Source organism: Cupressus sempervirens, chromosome 1 (genome assembly GCF_028749045.1).
Source record: "Cupressus sempervirens isolate cs-2001-9-10 chromosome 1, ASM2874904v1, whole genome shotgun sequence".
NCBI lineage: Eukaryota > Viridiplantae > Streptophyta > Pinopsida > Cupressales > Cupressaceae > Cupressus > Cupressus sempervirens.
In genome coordinates this window covers 793,165,890-793,185,734 of record NC_143118.1, presented here as the reverse complement: position 1 = coordinate 793,185,734, position 19,845 = coordinate 793,165,890, and the positions used below count along the sequence as shown (strand labels likewise).

The window sequence follows — 19,845 nt, the reverse complement described above, 5'->3', positions numbered from 1 at the left end:
AAAAAATGTAGAAATTGACCCTAAACTAGATTTGGTACACCAATGCACCTTGCACACCTATGCATGGTGTGCCTTGGTCTTGTATAGGTTTATCTTGCACACATGCATATGTGCACTCCCTTCTTGGGTGCGTACCTCTAAGATAGAAGGGATACCTTGTTATATGGGTGCAAGTGGCACACGTGTTGCACCATGCACACATACAACGATGCGCATGTGCACCCCAAGCTTACCTTGGTTGCTCAAGTGGAGGAAGCATATATATGCAGGTGTGAATGTGTGACATTTAGGAGAGGTTGAATGTAAATGAACAGTTATGAGGGGTGGGGGGTTTGCCTATCTATAGCCACACAGGGCCCTGAGTTGCTCACCTTGCCCACCCCTTACGGAGCACAAGGTGCACTAGTGCATATGTGTACCCCTCAATGTGATGATGTTGCGCACACTCAAAGCACCCTTTAAGGGTTCACATGTGTGCTAGTGCACATATACACAATTCAAAAATTTAGAGGAAATAATAAACTTTCAGACTACCTGACCTAGAATGATGACGACTAATAAGACTTTGATAAATAACTACAAGGGGGCTCGTTCTCCGAGGAGCCTAGGATGATGCCTTGTTCTAGAGTACAAATTCCCCTATCCTAAAAAGCAAAGAGGCCCCCCCCATTATTGACTCAAAGATGGGGTGTGTCTATGTTGTGAAGCCACAAGACATCACAGCATTCACTATACTCATCAAATAGATTTTGACTCTCTTAATCAAAATCCTTGATGTATCTACACTCAAAGTTCTTTCAATCAATTTCATGTTGTTATTTTATATTGGAATGAATAAAATACCACAAACCCACATTGTACTTTACTTGATTGAATCACTTTAAATAAATAAGAGAGCAGAAATTTCATATTCCATTATAAGAATGAAGAAAATAGTTATGAGAAAAGATTAAAATGTTGAAGAGATACTTTAGTCAATGTTTGAGATTACACTATACAATGCATGACTATGATAAAAATGTGTCAAATTAGACCTTATCAATGATAAGACTAGAAAATTGTGATCTACCTATGATACCATATTCAATGGTTCATAATTGGTATGATCAACCTATCTTTGCATACACTATTATAGTATAGAATGTTTTTGGATTATCTTTTACAATTTATTATAAGAAATAAAAATGTGAGTAGTATATTGAATTATATATTTGACAAAATATGTTTAAAATATGAAAATTTATTTTAAATATTACAAATAATATTTAATATTTTCTAATAGTAAAATATTTTAGCAATTTTTATTAATGTTTATATATGATATATCATTAAAGTAAAATAAAAATAAATATCTTAAATCAAACAATATTATATTTAATAATTAGTATATATTTAAGATCACAATTACAAATGTATATAAAAATAGAAAAATATTCCATCCTATTAACAATCCAATATATTCTTCTATGAAGAAATTGATATTTAGTGAGATTGAAAAAGAAGTTTTATGAAACACCACTAAACTTTTAGTTACATGAACTATCTTCTATCCATGCAAAAATTAATTCAAAGAAATTAAAAATATGGCTATCACTCCAACCATCCAATCTATACCTAAATAAAGCATCTAACATTTAATAGTAGATTTCTTGTTGGGCACTTAACTCTATCAAAAGTTTTTATATAAAAAATTAGTTTTGGGTACAATTTTTTAAAAAATTTATCCTAGAATCCTTGGAGAAAATGGTCCTACACTAACTGATAACAACCAATTAAATTTTTGTAAAATAATTTCTTAAACATATAAAATTAATAAATAAATAACAAAACTTTACAAATATATCAATGGCCCAAGTACAGTAATAACTACATTAGAAATTTTTAACTTCAACATTATAATCACAAGATAAATTACACTAAAGAAATCAATTGCTTTAGTAAAAATTAATAGTTCTAAAATAAGCAAAAGCTGAGTCAAACTAGAAATAGCAAACTAGAACCAAATCTCAAAAATCAAAGGTGCATTATTTAAAATCTAGCGGTGAACTTAAGCGACCCATACTTTACAAACATGTGTTCAATTATGCATGAGCATATTTTTTTAGCATGTGCACAATATTCTTTGAGTGTGTGCATAACTAATTAATGGAACGTATGCATATGTACTTAATGCAACAAATATACATGCTCTAACATATAGATGTTTGAAACTATCATAGTTTTTAGAAAATATATTGCTTATTTTTTAACTAATAATCATTTTTCATTTCTTAAATAATTATAGTTTTTATAATGTTTAAAATTATATTTCTAAAATTTTCAAAGAAAAAAATTATTTATTTGCACTCTCATGGTTTAAACCAATTTGTGTTATAAGAGGCTTTCTTGGGAGAATGAATTGCTCTCTCCTTATTCCATGATTTACACCAAAAAAAAATAGGAGAATAAAATAGTTGGGTAAAAAAAATTGTAAAGAAATGCACAAAAATATCAATTTTAATAATGCAATGAAAATAACAAAATTTATTTTATAGTCGATAGGCTATTTGTGGGAACTTTGTTCCCAAAAATTAAATTTTTGATAAAAAATTTGCAAGTTAGCCTAGAAAGTTGTCAGTTTGGCTAGAAAATTGAAAATCCTTCCTGTTAATTATTTACCGATCTCCTTCCACTTTTAACTCTTGTTTTGATATTTATTAGTTGTTATCTCCACTTTTAACTATTGTTTTTCTTTTTCTATATATTAGTTGTGATCTCCTATAATGCCCCACCAAGGGATCCAAAAGACTTAACCTAAAGTTTTACTAAGTTTGCCAAACAATTTGTTTTTAAACAAGAAGAATAACATACACATCAAACATAAAGTAGTAGAAGCAATAACATACAATCATCTCTAAGCATACATGATAGGTTACTTTTCTTAAGGATCCCATGACATTGAATCACATTTAAATTTAATTAATACTAAGTCTAACAGATACCACATCTATATGAAAGAATAATTAAAAAGTCCAATGTCCATCTAAATAATATATACATTTGTTCTGAATGCCTCTTGGCAATAAAATTTAGAATGCTCAATCATCCACTGTACATGTCACAGGGTATGAAAGGCTAAAAGAATATACATATGTAGAACTATAAATACATCATCCTCCTCGGATCCATGATACAAGTACAATAAAATAAATGAAACCATACACCATACATGATATATCCATCCATTGTAAAAGATATATCCATCCATTGTAAAAGATATAAACATCCATCGTAAGATATAACCATCCATCATAATGATACATAGATAGAATGAAAGGAAATGCAAACAAGGAAGCTCCAGCCATAGTGACTACGAACAGATCTCAATGGTAAGAGTAAAAAGCACTACCACCTAACTACATGGAACCTAAATGGCCCACTCCCACTGCGTTGAGGAGATAGTCTCAAGTCCCAAACAAGATATCAATCCAAACATCAAAAATACTCTCTAAGTCTGAGAAACCCTAAAAGCAATCTAACTCAAAGGTTCCAAGATAAGTTGGCATCTAATTCCCAGAGGCACACAAAGAAATGTAGGAAACTCACTATGTAAGTGGGCAAGTGTCATCGCACAAATCACGCTAGAGTTACCCTGGCAATCTCTTAGGACCTTGGCCCCCTAGTGATCCCTATGCGGCCACTAGTATCCTCTCGTACTAACAAGGCATACTACAGATGCAAAGTCGCAACCAAGCGTTCTCTGTACTCCCATCCTAGTCTGTACTAGCACTCAAGGCATGGGCGAGGATATACAAAGACTCTTATTAGCTTCATTTTATTCCCATTTAGTGTAGTGTTTTCACTGATTAAACAACTTACAATGGGTTACCCTAGCAGCCACTTAGGGCCTTGACCCCCATTACAAGCCACTTCCCAACATTACATATAGATAACCTACCCTAGGCTCATAAAAATATAAATCAAAATTATATAAAATCACCTTAGTCCTATACAAGTGACTGGAAAGCATCAAAAGATAAATCACAATAACACATCAGTTCTCTATGAGCAACTGGAAAGCATCCCCAAAAATATTGATCGAAGACTCAAAATGGTTAAGTCAAATAGGTCATTATATTCACCTTAGCATCACACAAGAACACTAGAAAGCAATATTAATCAATAGAAAAACACACATCATAGAGCATACCAAACACATTACCATGGTTGGGTTTAAAAGATCAAAATCAAACATCATAATATCACAATCACATAACCCCCAAGCCTTTGGTAACATCCTAAGACTAGTCAAAGCTAGGTCAAACCTAAAAACCCTAAAACATAGATGTCACATAGAAAACATAATAGTCTCACAGTTTGGTTTGATTTGGAAAACTTTTTATTGAGTTAAATATAAGGTTACATTTTCATTTCAATGTATATTCGAAGTAAATAAGTCTCAAAGTTCACCCTTACAGTTAACACATTCTTATTTTAAAATAATTTGTTCAATTACCCCTATTTGATATAAGTACATTTTTCCAAAATAATCAAAGGTAATTATTTATTTAAATTATTAAAACAATGCATATCGATTTTCAAATAAAATAATTTACAATTTTATTAAAATCAATATTCTAATTAATAATAATTTAAATAAAATTTAAATCTTCATGGAATAACTTCATTATTGATTAAACTTAATTAAATTTTAGTTAATTTAACTAATTAATAATTATTTAAAATAACTATATTAACATCCATTTATTATTTATTAAATTAATAAATATTAATAACAATTATTAATGAAATTAATTAGTTAATAATTAAATTAAAAATTATTAATATTTAATAGAGAAACCTTATTAATAAAACTAATAATTTAAAAATATTTAATTTAAAAAATAGCGTGTTTTGAAAAGCTCGTCGGCTTTAAAAATGTCGTGCAGCTGCCTATGCTACCACAGGCTTGGTTGTTGCCGCCGACAGTAGTATTAATTGCTGCCATGTGCAGCAGCTAGCCTGTGTACATATGGTTGTAGCAGGTAAGGTGGTGGGGTGGGTAAACCCCCCACATATATTATAATTATTATTTGTAAAAAAATTATTTACTTATATACTTATATATATATATATATATATATATATTGAAAATTCAATTGCTTCACTAAATTTTTCCTATCAGAGTATAGGAGGGAATTCTAGCAAAAAAATATATTTAAAAAAAATATATTTAAACTTTATAGTGGGGGGGTATTCGTTTGAATTGAATTATATATATATATATATATATATATATATATAATTCAATTCAAACAAATACCCCCCCACTATAAAGTTTAAATATATTTTTTTTAAATATATTTTTTTGCTAGAATTCCCTCCTATACTCTGATAGGAAAAATTTAGTGAAGCAATTGAATTTTCAATATAAAATTTCCATGTTATTTCAATCCCTTTCCTGTTTATTCTTCACTGTTAAGATTTACTAAACGAGGGTTCTAACAATGTTTGAACTCTACGCATACAGAAGAAATTCAATTCAAGGAATCAAAAGATGCAAAACATAGGATAGAAAGATTCATACATTTGAAACTTGGAAAATAGATTTCACAATCACGATGTAGACAGGAATACCAAATTACATAATTCATTTAGCGATCAAAACACAAGACCCTACCTAAGCCTGATGCTAATACACAAACCTTCAGAAGATTAGTGAGAGAAATTTCTTCTCAAAATCCTCCTCTCTTCCGAGAATTCTTTCCTTTTCCAAAAATTTGTCGTCCCTTCCCAAAACTTTGATCCCTTGAAAATGAACCCTCAATTGGTGATAAGGAGTTCTCTCCTAAAATCGGGGCACTAATTGTGTGATCACCCCAGAGAACTCTTTGCTCACAAACTTTAACTCTTTATTATCTTTTCTTTATCTTTTTTTAATCTTTTCCATGCATGTTAATTGAATTATAAAACAACTTTATTTAATTTTTACTTGACTTCTCTTTTCAATTAATTTATTAAATTTTAATCTCATGTACGCATTATGCAATTTTGAAATTTTTAATAAATTAATTTCTTTTCCCACTTCTCAATTAATTTTTTATATTTTAATCAAATGCATACTTTATGAAATTTTTAAATTAATATATTTTCATGCTTTAATTAATTTTTGAAATGTTAATTGATAAAATATTTATTAACTTAAATAATAATAGTATTTAGCATTTATTTAAAAATGAACTCTAAATATATTATTATTAAATTAAATAAATATTATCACGTTCTAAAATTTAAACTTATAACTTTTATCTTTATATTTAATTCTTTTTATTTAATTAATTCTCCAAATTAATTAAATATAATTAAATATTAAAATACCATAATAAATTTTCATTTAATTTGACTTAATTAATAGAAAAACAGCTAAAGACATATGGGATGAAATATGAAAACCCATCAAAGAAAAAGACATACAAAATCAAACTAAAGGGTTATTATTATGAATTAATGCCATTCAACACATTCAGAAGGTACTCGACTCAGATACTTGTCCTAATTTTTTAGGACAAATGGCTTTAAAGGTTTAGGATTTGGACTTAAGAATTTATCTCCTCTCTCTTACGATTGAGATAATGCAATAGGGTACACTCATCCTGACAATTCAGGGAAGTTGATACCCGATACCTGCAATCTGCATAAAATCCACGCATGTACAAACACATATATACTAAGTTAAACATGCAATGGAAGGAAGTGGTGCATCGTGTAGATCCCGACTAGTAGGTGACTACAACTCCCTTCCTTTACCACATCAGACACGCCATACATAAAGAAAACATACACGCACACCATACACATGCAGTATGGGCTAAGTATCCTTAAGAAAACACATATGATAATCCATCTAACTAATCATCATTCATAACTGAAAATACTGTAATAATCATCATGCATACATGAAGTATAGAGTACCAAGTAATCTCATCATATATCAACTAAATCTAAAACAATATCTGTCAATCTCTAAAGAATGTTACTAATCATCAAGCATAAAATTGGCTTAAAAGAGTTTGGCAATGATAACAAAAATGTGAACTAGGGGTAGGCACTACATCCACCCCCCTAGACTTAGGCTTACTCCTAGAAGCCTACAAGAATGTTAAAGCTAAAGAACTCACTGTGAAGGTCCCATTGGACCCTTCCCCCCTATAGGAGGATATGACTCCACTGAGAACACTCTCTAAGATCTACCCATGTCTCCAACCATAGGTTCTGAAGCTGCGGGTCTCTAGCCTGAGAATTGTGATTTCCCTTAAGGACAATGGGATGACTTGTGTCCATGTTGTGTGCATGTAAAAAACTCCCCGTCAAAACTCCTCTACACCCTAGGTGCACTAGACTATTGAACACTACCCCCACTAGGATAAGACTGCACACTCTGAGATGGCCAATCATACTAGTTGTGCTTATTGCGCTGACCATTGTGATAGTTCCTAGCATTGGAACCACCACCACCACTCTATGTTGGAGGATAAGTTCCTCCCTCCTACTGATTACCCCCAAAAGGAGGTTTCCTATTACCACCTACTCCCTGATTAACCTTGGATCTTAATACTGAAGGTGCTCCTACAAAACCCCCATGTCCTAGGTTAACACTCTGCTCCACAAGAGCAGCTTGATGTACCACATCCTTGAGGGTTTTAGGTTCAAACACCTTAACACCCCCAACTAGTCAGTTGTTCAAGCCTCTAATGAAATGTTGTTCCAACTGTGTTGGGTTGTCACTAATTCCTGAAAAGGGCATGAGCTCATAGAACTTGTGCTCATACTCTACTATGGTCATAGTGAACTATCTCAAGTTGTGGAACTCATCTGCTCTATGTTGCTTCCATTCCTCTAGTAGGAATCACTCACATAAGTTTTCTAAGAACAACTCCCATGTGACACTATTCATGTCTATGCCCAGCTTCTTCTCTTCGATAGTCCACCAAGTGGCTCCAATGTTTTCCAAGTTGGTAATAGCAAACCTTGCTTTGACATTACTTTCAAAGTCCTACATAGTGAAAATCCTATCAAGAGCAATAAGCCACTGCTCAGCTACATAACCTAAACCTAACCCATTAAAGGGTTTGGCCTTGGACCTCTAAAGGTCCTTCATCTGAGTAGATACAATCAATCTCTATCGATCTCTTCGAGGGCTCCTAGACCTAGGTTTATGCTTATGTCCTGCCTGATGTGCCCCATCTTGACTAGCACCCTGAAGAGGAGGTAGGTGATCAATAATGGTCCTCATCATTTGCCTTAGGTCAACTTCCTCTGAGTTGGCTTGCTACTCTCTATGGTTCTCTTCCTGTTGCTCACTAACATGCTCTTCCTTATTCTCTTCTTGAATGGGGCCTCCGTGGATAGACTCATGTACATTGATAGCTCTACCTCATCCACAACCTCTACCATGGCCAAGGCTACAACCTCTAATAGAAGATCTTGTCCCAGATACCATCCTACAATAATATCCAAGATACAAGATACTAAAACAACCATAAAGCATACTACTATAAGCATATATAAAAGACACATGGTTTTGAAAACAGAATAAGTTTCAATTTTCAGTTTGCCTATATTTAGGTTTACATATAATTTCATTTTTTAAGTCTAAGTGTTCTTGTTAGAAAGTATACAACTAAAAGTTTGAGTTCTATTTCAGTTCAACTAGTTCAAGTTTCAGTTTGATATAGATACGTATAATAGTTTAAAGTTTTAATTTTTGTTCAACTAGTTAACAACTTGTGGCATTCCAATATACCCAGAGCTCGTAGTGTAGAAACTCGGGCTCTGATACCAGATGTAACGCCCCGCCAATGGATCCAAAAGAATTAACCTAAAGTTTTACTAAGTTTGCCAAACTTTTTTTTTTAAACAAGAAGAATAACATACACATCAAACATAAAGTAGTAGAATCAATAACATACAATCATCTCTAAACATACATGACAGGTTACTTTTCTTAAGGATCCCATGATGTTGAGTCACATTTAAATTTAATTAATACTAAGTCTAACAAACACTACATCTATATGAAAGAATAATTAAAAAGTCCAATGTCCATTTAAATAATATACATTTGTTTCAAATGCCTCTTGGCAATAAAATTCGGAATGCTCAATCATTCACTATACATATCACAAGGTATGAAAGGCTGAAAGAATATACATATGTAGAACTAGAAATACATCATCCTCCTCGAATCCATGATACACGTACAATAAAATAAATGAAACCATCCACCATACACAATATATCCGTCAATCGTAAAAGGTATAAACATCCATCGTAAGATATAACCATCCATCATAATGATACATAGATAGAATGAAAGGAAATGTAGACAAGAAAGCTCCAGCCATGGTGACTACGAACGGATCTCAATGGTAAGAGTAAAAATCACTACCACCTGACCACATGGAACCTAAATGGCCCACTCCCACCATGTTGAGGAGATAGTCTCAAGCCCCAAACAAGATATCAATCCAAACATCAAAAATACTCTCTAAGTTCGAGAAACCCTAAAAGCAATCTAACTCAAAGGTTCCAAGATAAGTCAACATCTAATTCCCAAAGGCACACAAAGACACGTATGAAACTTACTATGTAAGCGAGAAAGTGTCATCGCACGAATCACACTAGAGTTACCCTGGAAGTCTCTCAGGACCCCGACCCCCTAGTGATTCCTATGCGGCCATTAGTATCCTCTCGTACTAACAAGGTATACTATAGATGCAAGGTCACAACCAAATATTCTCTCTACTCCCATCATAGTTTGTACTAGCACTTGAGGCATGGGCGAGAACATACAAAGACTCTTATTAGGTTCATTTTATTCCCATTTAGTGTAGTGTTTTCACTTATTAAACAACTTACAATGGGTTACCCTGACAGCCACTTAGGGCCCCGACCCCCATTGCAAGCCACGTCTTGACATTACATATAGATAACCTACCCTAGGCTCATAAAAATATAAATCAAAGAATCATATAAAATCACCTCATTCCTATACAAGTGACTGGAAAGCATCAAAAGATAAATCACAATAACACATTAGTTCTTTACGAGCAACTGGAAAGCATCTCCAAAAATACTAATCAAAGACTCAAAATGGTTAAGTCAAATAGGTCATACATTCACCTTAGCACCACACAAAAACACTGGAAAGCAATATCAATCAATAGAACAACACACATCATAGAGCATACTGGACACATTACCATGGTTGGGTTTAAAAGATTGAAATCAAACATCATAATATCACAATCAAATAACCCCCAAGCCTTTGGTAACATCCTAAGACTGGTCAAAGCTAGGTCAAACCCAAAAACCCAAAAACATAAACATCACAAAAAACATAATAGTCTCATAGTTTGGTTTGATTTGGAAAACTTTTTGTTGAGTCAAATATAAGGTTTCATTTTCGTTTCAATGTATATTCCAAGTAAATAAGTCTCAAAGTTCACCCTTGTAGTTAACCCATTCTTATTTTTAAATAATTTGTGCAATTACCCCTATTCGATATAAGTACATTTCTCCAAAATAATCAAAGGTAATTATTTATTTAAATTATTAAAACAATACATATCAATTTTAAAATCAATATTCTTATTACTAATAATTTAAATAAAATTTAAAATCTTCATGGAATAAATTCATTATTGATTAAACTTAATTAAATTTTAGTTAATTAAAATAATTAATAATTATTTAAAATAACTATATTAAGATCCATTTATTATTTATTAAATTAATAAATATTAATAACAATTATTAATGAAACTAATTAATTAATAAATATTAATAAAAATTATTAATGAAATTAATTAATTAATAATTAAATTTAAAAATTATTAATATTTTATAGAGAAACCTTATTAATAAAACTAATAATTAAAAATATTTAATAATAAAAAACTTTAAAAAAATAGTGTGTTTTGAAAAGCTCGTCAGCTTTAAAAATGTCATGTGGCTGCCTACGCTGCCACAAGCTTGGTCACTACTACTTGTAGCAGTATTAATTGTTGCCAAATGCAACAGCTAGCCTGTGCATGTACGACTGCAACAAGTAAGGTGGTGGGGTGGGTAAACCCCCCCCGACCCACATATATTATAATTAATTTTTTAAAAAAAATTTATTACTTTTTTATTAATATATATATTATAAAATTTTATTTTATATAAAATTCAATTCAAACAAATACCCCCACAACTATAAAGTTTAAATAATATATATTTTTTGCTAGAATTCCCTCCCATACTCTGATAGGAAGAATTTAGTGAAGCAATCGAATTTTCAATATAAAAATTTCATGTTATTTCAATCCCTTTCTTGTTTATTCTTCACTTTTAAGATTTACTAAATGAGGGTTCTAACAATGTTTGAACTCTATGTATATAGAAGAAATTTGATTCAAGGAATCAAAAGATACAGAACATAGGATAGAAAGATTCATACATATGAAACTTGGAAAACAGATTCCACAAACATGATGTAGATAGGAAGACAAAATTACATAATTCATTTAGCGATCAAAACACAAGACCCTACCTGAGTCTGATGCTAATATGCAAACCTCCAAAAGATTGGTGAGAGAAATTTCTTCTCAAAATCCTCCTCTCTTCCAAGAATTCTTTCCTTTTCCAAAAATTCACTATCCCTTCCCAAAACTTCGATCCCTTGAAAATGAACCCTCAATTGGTGATAAGGAGTTCTCTCCTAAAATCGGGGCACTAATTGTGTGATCACCCTAGAGAACTCTTTGCTCATAGATTTTAACTCTTTATTATCTTTTCTTTATCTTTTTCATGCATGTTAATTGAATTGTAAAACAACTTTATTTAATTTTTACTTGACTTCTCTTTTCAATTAATTTATTAAATTTTAATCTCATGTACACATTATGCAATTTTGAAACTTTTAATAATTTAATTTCTTTTTCCACTTCTTAATTAATTTGTTATATTTCAATCACATGCATACTTTATGAAAATTTTAAATTAATATCATTTCATGCTTTAATTAATTTTTGAAACATTAATTGATAAAATATTTATTAACTTAAATAATAATATTATTTAGCATTTATTTAAAAATGAGCTCTAAATATATTATTATTAAATTAAATAAATATTATCACGTTCTAAAATTTAAACTTATAACTTTTATATTTATATTTAATTTTTTTTATTTAATTAATCCTCTAAATTAATTAAATATAATAAATATTAAAATACCATAATAAATTTTCATTTAATTTGACTTAATTAATAGAAAAACACCTAAAGACCTATGGGATGAAATACGAAAATCCATCAAAGAAAAACACATACAAAATCAAACTAAAGGGTTATAATCATGAATTAACGTCATTCGATGCATTTGGAAGGTACTTGACTCATATACTTGTCCTAATTTTCTAAGAGAAATGGTTTTAAAGGTTTAGGATTTGGACTGAAGAATTTATCTCCCCTCTCTTACCATTGAGATAATGCGATAGGGTACACTCATCTTGGCAATTCAGGGAAGTCAATACCCGATACCTGCAATCTGCATGAAATCCATGCATGTACAAACACACATATATACTAAACTAAATAGGCAATGGCGGGAAGTTGTGTATCATGTAGATCCTAACTAGCAGGTGACTATGACTCCCTTCCTTAACCACATCAGACATGCCATACATAAAGAAAACATACACGCACACCATACACATGTAGTATGGGGTAAGTATCCATAAGAAAACGCATATGACAATCCATCTAACTAATCATCATTCATAACTGAAAATACTGTAATAATCATCATGCATACATGAAGTACAGAGTACCAAGTAATCTCATCATATATCAACTGAATCTGAAACAATATCTGACAATCTCTAAACAATGCTACTAATCATCAAGCATAAAATTGGCCTAAAAGAGTTTGACAATGATAACAAAAATGCGAACTAGGGGCAGGCACTACATCTCTACATTAGCTCATGTTGTGATCTATTCATTTAACTTTTGATTTTTAAAATTGATTTAGATTTTAGTTTTTAAATTATTTTTTAATTAGTTTAATGTTTCCTTTAAATATTATTTTTTAGTTTCTATAATTTATTTAGTCAATAAAATATTTGTTAGACTTTTTTTTTTTTGTATTTCTCTTATTAATTTTTCATAATAGATTTTTTGATAGGTTTTTTTAAATGATTTTTTTTTCATATTTGATAAATTTAATTTAAATAAATAATATTTATTAATCTATTTAAAAGATTTTAGTAAATATTATGTTATTTAAATTAAAAATTATTAATAATCTAATTTGTTCACATAAGATTATATTTTAAATATCCACTTTTAACTATTTTTCTTTTTTTATTTATTTAAAAAATAATTACTTGTGATCTCCATTAAACTTTTAATTTTTTAAATTGATTTAGGTTTTAGTTTTTAAAATTCCTTCAATTTTTTTGTTTTAAATTAGTTTAGTTTTTCTTTAAATATTATTTTTTTCAGTTTCTATAATTTATTTAGTCAATAGAATATTTGTTAGAGATATCACTATTTTTCATATTAGTCTTTTTTGTATCTCTTATTAATTTTTTGTAATAAATTTTTTGATAGGTTTTTTTTAAAATGATTTTTTTTCATATTTGATAAATTGAATGTAATTGTAAGATCTTGAAATTATTGAACAATTTCTTAAGCAATATTCAAATTTCTTAAATATTTTAAATTTTATATCTATGTTTTAATCTTCAATTTTTTTAAAATTTTAAAAAATTTATATTTACATTATTTAATGTTCATTCTAAATTTTTCTCTTAAATCACATTTCCTATCGGCCCACTCGTTGCATGTACAAAAGCATGCAATTGCTAGTATAACTATATGCTAACTTTTGATTATTATGAATTAACAACCATAACAAATTTTAATTATTTTTGAATTTATGACTAAAGTTACAATTTTTTAAAAATAAATTTATTTATATTTTATTAATTTTTAAAAATATTGAATAATAAATATATACAAGTTTAGTTATTTTAATAAGTTTTTAATGTCAATTCTGCATCAAAAAAAATTCTAATTATATATTCAACTTATATTTGAACAAATGATATAATTAATTATTAAGAGAACATGTGATATATATTAAGCTAAATTTATTATAAAATAAAGTTATAACAAGTGTTACATATTTGTAAGTTATATAGTTTAATTAAATAGAATAATAAAGTTAAATATTTAATTATGTTTAGTATAATTAATTAATATTTTCATATTTGATTAATATTTAATATTTTTAGATGAAAGATGAGAGGAATTGACTTTTTCAAAATCTAGATTTTTAATTTTTTACATTTGTTTCAAAATTGTCAAAATAGAATTAGAATACCATACGTCTAATTTTGTCTCAAAACCAGGTTTTCAGACTTCCTACTAGCAAGTAGGAATTGAAAATGTGGTTATGCTTTATGAGGAGTGTAAAAATAATAGATTGGACTACATTTTAGAGAAAAACCTTGATTTGGCTAAACCGAGCTAGAAATCTCAATTTATACAATTCCACTTTATTTAATTTGAATCTAAACAATATGTTTTATCTATTGCAGATTTTAATTATTAGTTTTAAGTATGATTGTTAATAGCCCTCTTCAAAAATAGTATATAAATTTGATTTATTTACTAATGCATGCTAAAATATCATCTTTTAATAGAGTAGTGGTTCCTGAAAATCCGTCCAAAATCAAATTGCAATAAAATGATTAAATTAATTTTAGAAATTTAAAAACTCACATTTATACATTATAAAAATCAAATATAAAAATTCAAAACAAAAATAGGTTGAAATTAAAAAGATTAAATACAAGTAGTACTAAGCACTTATTCTTGTGTGTATGTAACTATTAAAATAACAATGTCAGCTATTCAAGACCAAAAATGTAAACAAGCATATGGGAATTTGAGAAGAAAAAAAGTTCACAATCCCACCTCCCTTAATGGAAACGTTCATAATGATCTAACAGTAAAAGCAAATATTCTGCCTGTGGGGGGAAGCTGGTTTTGTTCTTGCTAACAAATTACTATGTTTGGTTTCCTTTAATCAAATCCGGGCACTGTATACAGTTCAGGTTTTTGCGTTAATGGCTTCCTCCTCCTTCCCCCAAGAAATTGTAGAATATCAAGAGCAGAGAGAAAGATCTGCTGCATCTCAAAAGATATATGATGCGTTCATCAGCCATTGAGGTCCTGATGTTAATGTTAAAGATACTCTGGCTAAACAGCTCTATGAACTTCTTCGAGAAAGAGGGTGCAGAGCATTTCTAGACCGGGAATAGATAGAAGGGGGGGATTCAATTCCTTTCGCCATCAGTAATGGCATATGTTCATCTGTAGTGCAAATTGCTATTTTTTCTAAAAGATATGCTGAATCAAAATGGTGTTTAGACGAGCTTGTTCTTATGTTGGCGCAAATTGATGCCCTGTTTATTCCCGTGTTCTACGAAGTGAACCCTTTGGAGCTGCGGCACACGGAGAAAGGAGTATATGCAGCGGCATTTTCTGATTACCGAAGAAAAGAAAGGTACCTCGACAAGCTAGATGAATGGAAAAATGCCCTTGAATTCGCTGCAAACATATCGGGTTATGAACTTAGCGAGCATAAAGAGTAAGCTTACCGCTATTTCCTTTCTATATTTCAATGCGATTCATCATATTTCCCTTTTTCCTCGACTGCATGATCACAATTTTTACCCTAGTTGAATGAATTTCTAAATAGATTCTCGGTTTGGCTTCCAGCAATTTGTGCGAAAAGATTGTATGCCGTGTGCTACAAGAAATGGAAAAGAGAGTACCCTTACATGTTGCGAAATGTCCCGTTGGGCTTGCTGAAATAGTCGAAGATTTTGAAAAGTTCTGTGTAAAGACAATGGGGGAAAAGGTCATGATGGTAGGGATCTTTGGACTGGGGGGCTCTGGGAAAACTACACTGGCAAAAGAATTGTTTAACAGAAAGCGCTCACGATACAGTGCATCTTGTTTTCTCTCGGATGTGAGAGAATCACATGTCAGTTTTAATTTGAATTCCTTACAAAGCCAGCTCTTCAAAGATCTCTTCAATGAAAATCGAGTATTTAGGAACGCGGATGAAGGAACAGGACAGCTGAAGCATCGTCTGGGAAGGGCAAGTCATTTAAATTTTCTTATAGTTCTAGACGATATCGATCATCGAGACCAGTTAGATGCCCTGTTACCTGAAGCTATGCTGAGTTCTGGTAGCCTAGTAATTATTACAACCCGTGACCAAGGACTGTTAACGGGAGCAGGTATCAATATCCGTTATAGGATGAAAGAAATGAACAGAGATCATGCTAAAGAGCTCTTCTGTAGCCATGCTTTCCGTGGACCGGATCCACCCCTTGCATATAAGAAATTGGTTGAAAGCTTCCTGGATTTCTGTGGAGGCTTACCCCTCTCAATTAAAGTTTTGGGCGCCCATGTTTATGGCAGGGATGAGTATTATTGGAATTTACAATTGGAAAAGGCTAAGAATATCCAGCCTAAGGATGTAATGCAAAGTCTTAAAATCAGCTTTGATGGTCTGGAAAATCATGAAAAACAGATATTTATTGATATTGCGTGTTTATTCAATAATAAAGAAATGCAGAATATTATAAAAATAGCTACATTAATCTGGAACGAATCATTTTGGAGCGCTGAACATGCAGTTCTAACCCTGCAAGAAAAGTGTTTAGTTGAAGTCACAGTCAAACACCGGCATTTTCAAATGCACGATCACCTCCGCGATCTGGGAAGACAAATGGCAGATGACTTGGGCCCTCCTCGGCTCTGGAGACCAGACATTCTTAGATCCATGGTGTGCTCTTGCTTCTCGACATCTTTTAAACTTTAAATTGTAAAAGATTCTTGAAATAACATCATAATTTATGAGTTTGTATGTTATCTCTTCCCCAGCCACAAATTTATTTAACCCTGATCATCATCATATGTAGGAAGCAAAGGGATTTAAACAAACCCTAGCAGAAACGAGAGGCAGGTGTCTTCATTCATTCAAGGACTCGTTCCTCAAAACGAATATTTGGTATTTTGTAGCGAGTTCAAATGACTCTGCCGAGACTGAACTTCTGTTGCTCCATTTTAGCAAAATCAAAATCATTCCACCATGGGTTCCTGTACAAAAATTACTCTGGTTAACTGTTTCCAACGTGGAAGAACTGTGGAGCACTTTTCAGCAGCAGTTGCAGACCAATGCTCAGGTATTTCGTTTTCCCCTGCTGGCAGAACAAACATTTCAGAATATGGTTTGGTGAAGATTGTTTTGTTCATTGCTAAGAAGTTAGAAGATTATTTAGATTATTTATTATTATTTGTTAAGGTCAAGTAAACTTGAATCCAAGACCTCACATAAAAGATTCACTTGAATCCAATACCTCTCACAATATGCCATTGTGTTATAAACTCATTCTTGCTTGATTTGGTGAAGATTGTTTAGCACTGAGAACTGATTGAGATTATTTTTGAATGCCAGCCCCAGGCCAGTTTCCGTTTGAGAATCCTGCGTATTTTTTGTTCTCCCTTGTTGCAAAATCTTCCAGATTTATTGGGAAAGTTAAGTCAGCTAGAAGAATTACTAATAATCAGATCCTTGGCAAAGACCGATATAACATCCTTTACACAATCACTGAAGCAACTTAGTAATCTTAGATCGCTGCAATTGTCGGAGGGTGGGGGCTTCTTCAATGGGAATTTGATTCTGAGCCAAGGTAGAGGTTCAACTAATTTTGAGGCTTCTACAACCAGCCGCATGAAAAGCCTTGAAACCATAAAAATTCGCAGATTAGATCATATGTCAATGTTGCTAATTAGTGGAAAGGTTTGTCCCAGACTTGGATCGTTGGAAGTTTTAGCAATGAGGAATCTAAAAGAAATGAGCTTAGAGAAGCTAGAGAATCTGAATAGCCTTACAGTGAAGCATTGTCCCAAATTGGAAACAAGAATATCAGGGTTATCTTCTCTAACAGGGCTTCGAGTTCTACAGATCATTGAGTGCGAAATGTTGAGGTCATTGCCAAATCTTGCACATCTAGGCAACCTGGAGAGGATCGTGATTGTTGATTGCAATCAGCTGCAGAGTGTCCAAGGTGTGGAAGAGTTGCAAGGATTGAAAAGTCTGGAAATTGGGGCGCGTGACTGGGGAGCTGCAAGTGTATTTAAGTGTATTTATGGCCTCAAGGTACCACTAACCGTTTTCTCACATACATTAAAGTACCTTTTTTTTCGAATGAACTTAGGTCACATACATTCAATTACATTTTTTTCAAATAGGATAGGCCCATAATATACACTGACCTCAAATAGAATAGAACAGGTTCAGAATGAAATGAATTTGGGTCACATTCATTGAGTTACAATTATTCTCAAATCAGATAACAAATCTAAAATGGAATGAATTTGGATCACTTTTGAATTACATTTCTCTTCAAAAGATTAAGAAGATTAAGCTGAGATCTCTGCTGGAGCACTTGTTTCATCGAACAGTACCCTCTCAAGATCTTGCAGCAGAGATAATCTCTCAAAGCAAAGCTCCTCGGCCTCTTTTAGCTAGGTTTACTATAATCCTCATTTGTATTTTGGTTTTGTTGTGGGGGCCGCACAAACATGAGCCCCCTCTGTTACAAATTATGACATGCGCTCTCCACAGTGGGATATGCTAGGTAGAGACCCCTTTCTTTATGTGTAATGCAGGTGTTCTCTCTATGCCATTGGTCTTTTTGATCATCCATTGACCTAAGTAATTTAACTCTCTTAAAGATCAAATATTTTTCTTTTACTTTGTTAGAATTATATCCATATTTTAATGTGCCATTCTGCACTTCCTAATAGACTCATTTGGAGTTATTCAGCATCACCAATAGACAAAGAGCACATTGTCTAATTTTATTTATTTATGTTATGTATCTCCTTTATGACACTTTTGATGTTTCAGAGGCTCCCATCAGAGCATATCATTTTGAGAGGGAAGCCAGTGGAGAGAGCATCGAGTATAAATTTGTGTTCTGAGATGATTGGTGGCCAAACAGTAGCTGAGATGATGAAGAGAGGAGAGTATAAGGTGGAGATGAGTCGTTCATCGATTGCAATTACAATGTATGTTTTGCGTGTCACTTCTAATGGTGCTTACATAGAAGTTGAATCAGCAGTCACCAATGCCCATTTCTTGCCACCTGGAGGAGAGTGGATGATTACAGTTATATTAACCCCACGTGATAGCCATGGCATCCTAAATCGTGTCACAGTACATGAAGGGTTTAAGGTCACATTGAACGAAGGGGAAGAAGGGAAAGCGTTAACCATGTCACAGAGGATTGTTGAACGATTATATGGACAAAGCGTGCTTCCAAATTTGGCGGCATATGATGCAGTAAAGCGAAAGCGGAAGCTGAAGAGTTGAGGACTGCTAATAATTTGGCTTTTCACTGATGATTCTTTTATTTATTCAATTTAAAAACCAGTTTATCAATCCTTTGTCTTCAAATTGACAGTAGTTAATCTCTCTTGTGTCTATAGCCTAGTTTATATATATATTTTAGATGATTAATTCTATACAATCAATTAATTTGGTTTCGGCTTCTTCTTTTCATATTGAAAAAATGCGAATTACAAAGTTGCAGTTAGAGACTGCAAGAAAATCAGCTAGATACACAAAAAACAGCATATGACATTGCTGTAGCAAAACAAATAGCAATATCAGTACAAAATAGAGAAAATGTCATTGTTGGAGCAAGACAAATAGCAACTGTATGACAA

General features: G+C 31.7%; 1 protein-coding gene across 1 annotated transcript; it reads left to right on the top strand.

Annotated features, from left to right (window-relative positions):
• The first annotated feature begins 15,061 nt into the window (after positions 1 to 15,061).
• Positions 15,062 to 19,558, top strand: LOC149580256 (disease resistance protein Roq1-like). Its single transcript, XM_089790103.1, has 5 exons — positions 15,062 to 15,685; positions 15,817 to 16,894; positions 17,031 to 17,294; positions 17,567 to 18,271; positions 19,025 to 19,558. The coding sequence occupies exons 1-5, from the start codon at positions 15,480 to 15,482 to the stop codon at positions 19,487 to 19,489; spliced, it is 2,718 nt and encodes a 905-aa protein (XP_089646229.1). The 5' UTR covers positions 15,062 to 15,479; the 3' UTR covers positions 19,490 to 19,558.
• Positions 19,559 to 19,845: the final 287 nt, after the last annotated feature.

Excerpts from the sequence above, each read along its gene's own strand:
- LOC149580256 (XM_089790103.1), top strand. The coding sequence starts at position 15,480 with ATGTTGGCGCAAATTGATGCCCTGTTTATTCCCGTGTTCTACGAAGTG. Across the intron at positions 16,895-17,030 it reads CAGACATTCTTAGATCCATG|GAAGCAAAGGGATTTAAACA; the intron begins GTGTGCTCTTGC and ends CATCATATGTAG. Across the intron at positions 18,272-19,024 it reads AGTGTATTTATGGCCTCAAG|AGGCTCCCATCAGAGCATAT; the intron begins GTACCACTAACC and ends TTGATGTTTCAG.